This window comes from Bolinopsis microptera, chromosome 6, assembly GCF_026151205.1.
Source record: "Bolinopsis microptera isolate Bmic1 chromosome 6, MBARI_Bmic_1.0, whole genome shotgun sequence".
Classification (NCBI taxonomy): Eukaryota; Metazoa; Ctenophora; class Tentaculata; order Lobata; family Bolinopsidae; genus Bolinopsis; species Bolinopsis microptera.
This window is the reverse complement of record NC_087077.1, coordinates 50924-56220: the sequence shown is the minus strand read 5'-3', so window position 1 is coordinate 56220 and position 5297 is coordinate 50924. Positions and strand designations below refer to the sequence as shown.

The 5297-nt window shown below is 37.8% G+C and overlaps 1 protein-coding gene across 1 annotated transcript; it reads left to right on the top strand.

The window, feature by feature from the left end:
• Positions 1-1575: 1575 nt before the first annotated feature.
• LOC134817109 (GPI mannosyltransferase 3-like) lies at positions 1576-5095 on the top strand. Its single transcript, XM_063826215.1, has 5 exons — positions 1576-1652; positions 1943-2027; positions 3423-3509; positions 3684-3775; positions 3934-5095. The coding sequence occupies exons 2-5, from the start codon at positions 2011-2013 to the stop codon at positions 4854-4856; spliced, it is 1119 nt and encodes a 372-aa protein (XP_063682285.1). The 5' UTR covers positions 1576-1652; positions 1943-2010; the 3' UTR covers positions 4857-5095.
• Positions 5096-5297: the final 202 nt, after the last annotated feature.

Sequence of the window (5297 nt, the reverse complement as noted above, 5' to 3'; positions counted from 1 at the left end):
ATCACATTCCACCTCGTACAAAACCCGCATCACGTACATCACGTACATCTCGTACATCACGTACAATTCGTACATCACGTACATCACGTACAAAACACTGTTCTAAGAGTTTCTTTGCTTCATTAAAGTGTGTAGAGCTCTCTCGTATGTTTCAACTCATAATATGAAATTTGAGAAGATATAATCCCATGCAATGTCTTATGTAATGTAATATAATGTATAACGCAAGCCCTCCACATACCTTCCCACCTCTATAGTACGTAGTAATGCTACTATGTATTATGTAACGTAGTATGTAGGTAGTTACATACTACTGATTAATTGAGTGGATTAAAAGTGTGACATGCAGTTCTAAGTGGATAGAATATGCCAAGTCATGGGCTATACACTCAGTCAGTGATAGTTCACATATTAAGCAAGCCATTTCTGGCCGTTTTAGACTCCCTCCTCTCTCTGTAAACCACTTTACACAAATTACACCAGCGTTTACTTTGTTAAGCTTGATCATTATCTTTAGCTTCCAAGGGCTAACTTATAGCGACTCCAGCAGTCTTGTAACCGACATATTATTATAATGCCAAGTTGCCATGCAAGCCAGGGCAGATTAATGTTGTGGGATTTAGTTATAATGTTAACTGTTTACTGTCTAGACTCTAGCCTTATCAACTCAACTGCTTAGTATAGACAAAAGAGATGTATTATATAATACGCCAAATTAGTAATGAGCTGCTCTGGTTTCCTAGAAGATTATCAACTGATAATTGTAGGAGTATTTTATTATTTTTACGTATCAGCTGAAATTTGTGGACCAACAATTTATAATTTCATGATAATGACGTCTTAATGTACCAATCACCAGTGCGAATTGTTAACACGTGATATTTACATGCATTAAATTGTTCTTCAATATCTTATCATGATCCCCGCATGAAGGAGCCATGATAAGGGGCGATAACGAAAAAGAGAAAATATGTGCCTTGTTTAAGAAACGCAGTAAATTGGGCTAGTTATATATTTCACTAAAAATGATAAAACTTGGAATTTTGAAACTCTAAATTACTTGCTTCAACATGTTTCAATGATTCTACACATTATCTTCCAAACGTTACGATCATAACGCACACTGATGATTATCGTACACTGCTGTGATGTAAATACATCAACTAATTATCTGAGGAAACATAATGAACTAATTACCTGCCTACACACATTCTCCAAATAATATTCATCAATACATTCCCCCATCATTGCCTATTATCGTATCACAACCGACTGTACCTTGATTTAAGCAGTTTAGCCAGGTTGTCTAATTTTACCAAAACCCATAATTGGTTATAATATGTATAATAACGGAGTAATAGCTTAGTGGACCGCTGCCAGTATCTCCCTTACCCAAACAGTAAAGGGGGTAAATACTATAAAAGTAGAGGGGTATAATAGTATAGGGGGTATAATAGTATAGGAGATAAGGGCGATGGTCGTGCTTGCCAGCACTGTGATGTGTATATCAGTCTCTTATTAGCATACTAGTAAACTAATTGATAAATACTTAGTAACTCCTCTTCTTCAGGTACTCAAGTTACTAAGGTTCGACTCAGCTGCACTTGTCATTCTGGTACCTCGACTATTTCAAGCTCTGCTCTGTTTTGCGGGTAATTGTATTTAGGCAAACATTTTTAATCATCTATCAATTAGACACATCTTAGGTACATAATATGTAGCCTTTTTAAGAGTTTATCCCATTTTCATAACACCGGACTCAAATACGATGTCAGTGGAAATTTGTTAAGTACGTCACTTTTAGAATTGTATTATATTGTAAAAAGAAATTTATGACAATGAAACTGATGACAAGTTTTAAATTCTTTATAATATTATGTTCTAAATATTAAATCATAATATTATGATCTTATTGAATCTGACCTCCCTTATCATTGAGCAGGTGACGTGTTGTTGTACCGACTAGTGGTCAAGTTATACGGCCACTCCCAAGCTACCTACTCCGTCATAATGCAACTCTCATCCTGGTGAGGGAATGTTTAATTAGGACTAATTAGATCTAATTAGGACGTATTAGGACTAATTTACTAAATTAGTAATTTAGTAATCATCTTCTTTTTTGTTGTTGATTTGGTAAATAATTACCTGTGATGTACGAGCACTTGTTCACGAGGTCGCTGACACATATTTTGTGCTATTTCATGAGATCCATTGTACGGGACTCGGGGAGAACTAATTATTGTACAATTGGTAATGATATAAATGAACAAGTCACACTGATTGTAGTGTAAGCTTTTTCTAAAGTGGAGCTGTGGAGTTCGTCTTCATTGGTATTTGTAGACCTACTCACTTTCAACTTCCAAGCAATTCTTAACGTAGGTTTGACTACTATCAGATTGACACCGTAACCATCACAACTTCCTCATTATTTCTACATTTATAAGCCGAGCAAACTGATTAGATGTCTGACATCGCAGATGTGAATAACAATTAACATCTAATCGCTTACTTGATACGTTCAGATTTTGGCAAAATCAAGCGCGTTCGCGTAACGCGTGATACCATAATGGTGATGCCGTTCACGCGCACATACGTACGACCTCATGTTATAGATCATATAATAATATTATGTGCACTTAAAATAGATTCTTATCGTGTATTTTAACAGGTGATACCCGTACTATACAATATCTTTTTGTAATATAACATCTTCGATGAGTTGTGAAGCAACTCGGCGCGTGCGTTAATAGGCTATAAAACACACTTTTTTTATATGACCAGGTGGAAAACAGAAAGTACGGGACATTTTGCAGATTAAGGGGATAAGTCGCAATGAAACTACCGGACCACGATGTATGGGGACTTACCACCCCATGGCAACATTAAAATATATCGACTCTGTTACATCGTTTCCTGTTAATATAAAACTCCGTTACAAATTGAACGATGAACTTGGATCTGGCAATACTACAACTTAGTTCAATAAAATATGATAAAGTAATGTATAAAAGTCTGATAGAATATAGAAAACAAAATAGTATACTGCTTGAAAGCTTAACAATACACTGTGAAAGAGTAGTCCACGTTAATAAAACTGTTCCGATACAACTAAAGAAATAGATCACGCTAAAGGTAATATGCATATTGCATAAGGACACGGAAATCGTCTGTTGCGCGTGATAATCTTGGTTACTGACAATAAAGCAATAAGCACATGTTACTAATGGGCTCATGAAGACCAATTTTTGATTAGATTGTCAAGCATAGCTCGTCACAACATACCGTGAGGTGTAACATTTTCAATCAAGGTCACAAAAAGTAATATCATGGTTTGTTTTGTAATGTCAACGGAAAATATCGATAAACCTACCTGCTTTTCAAAATCTCCCTGTACTTCTCCATTTATAATGTCTAATTTCCAGGTACCTGTTTTACGTTTCCCCGCGTCCACTCGTCAACAACATTGAAACATTGCTGATAACAGCTACTTTGAACTTATGGCCGACCAGGTAAGCTTTTCTTTGTTATTGTCCACAGGGAACTTGATATTTGATCTTGAGTCCTCCACAATCTCCTAGTGGTTGATAATATTGGATATTTGCTTAAATGAATCGTATAAAAACTTTCATAGATCGTTGAAAAAAAATTGTGATACTCACTAAAGATAATGAGAGGAATCTCAGGTACAACGACAAAGTAACCTACCCGGCTGTAATACTGGCGGCTCTCAGTGTGGCTATACGTCCTACTCTGGTCCTTTTCTGGGTCTTTCTAGGTTTGCCATTCTTATAAATATCACTGATATTCATATTCATATTCCAATTAACAGCTATCTCTGGATTTTAACCTCCGATCTTAAACCGGTTCTTCTTTACACTGAAAACAGTTTGCAGGCTAGTTAGAAACACCTCGACTCACCAAACTAAACCTCAGGTGTCCACTACCTGATAAAATGTCCCGAGAGAAGATTCTCCTCGATCATCAAAGCATTTGTCATCGGACTTCCTACTCTTGTTCTAACCACCCTTCTGGACTCCTACATGTACGGAAAATTCACCTTCGTCTTCCAGAACTTCCTCAAGTTCAACATGGCTGGTAGTGAGGTGTACGGGGCACATCCCTGGCATTGGTACCTGTCTCAGGGTGTTCCCGCCATTCTTGGCACTCATTCTATTTTCATTGCGGTGGCGTTCATCAAGGAGCGGGACTATCCTAGGCAGTTCTTGGGTGTTGTGCTGGCAACATTGTTCTTCTTCTCGACAATATCCCACAAAGAGTTCCGGTTTGTGCAACACCTGATGCCAATATGCATGGTCTGGGCCGGGCTGGGTTTACATTGGATCAGTCGGCACATTGAAAGGTCCTCTCTTTACACCATCATAATGCTCAACGCCCTCGTTAATATAATTGTAGCCTTTTACATTGGCTTCTTCCACCAGCGCGGTACTATTTCTGTTGTACATGATTTATCGAGCTCAGTTAAATCGGGCGACAGTGTGGTGTTCCTGACACCGTGCCATGCTACCCCCTACCACTCTCACATTCACAATGCTGAGGTAGACCTCCGGTTTCTGGACTGTTCCCCCGACTTGTCCGGGCTCGAGAGCTACGAGCACGAGGAGAAACAATTTTATCGGGATCCTCAGAGTTGGTGGAAAAAGTTCAGCGGCGAGAAGAAAAGGGTGGCCAAAAGTACTGAGTACGTTGTGGCGTTCGAGGAAAATCTACCGCATCTTCATAAGCTGCTGAAGGATTCGGGTTATAAAGTGGACAGGAAATATTTCTTTGCTCATTTGTTGGTCGACGATAAACTTACTTCTCATTTGTTACTCTACAAGAAAACGTGGGGTACATGATAGCATGTGGCAATCCTAACTTCTAGTTCTATGCTGTGTGTGCATTTTATTTTTATTTCGATTAGAATTTGTCTCTAATATCTTTTCAAGTGATACCTATTAGGAGTTTGATGATTCCGTGAGTATTTTAAGCGAATGCATGTCTTTTTATTAATATTGTTTGATGTTTTTATTGCTATACCATGTAAACTTAGCTTATGAAGTCATTTTGAATGTTTTAGTCTGTGATTAACTTTATATACAAATTTTTTGTTCAAATGTGCCAAACACTGTCTTTTTTCTGTTTTCGATGTTTTGCGTCACCCTTTACTGGGCCGCGCTCAGCCTGTCATTCCGCCGAATCTCTATATGTTTATGAACATAATAGCGTGAGGTCCCCAGGTAACGCCACCCTATACTTTACCCATATTGCATATCTTTGTACAATTTACATGTATTATG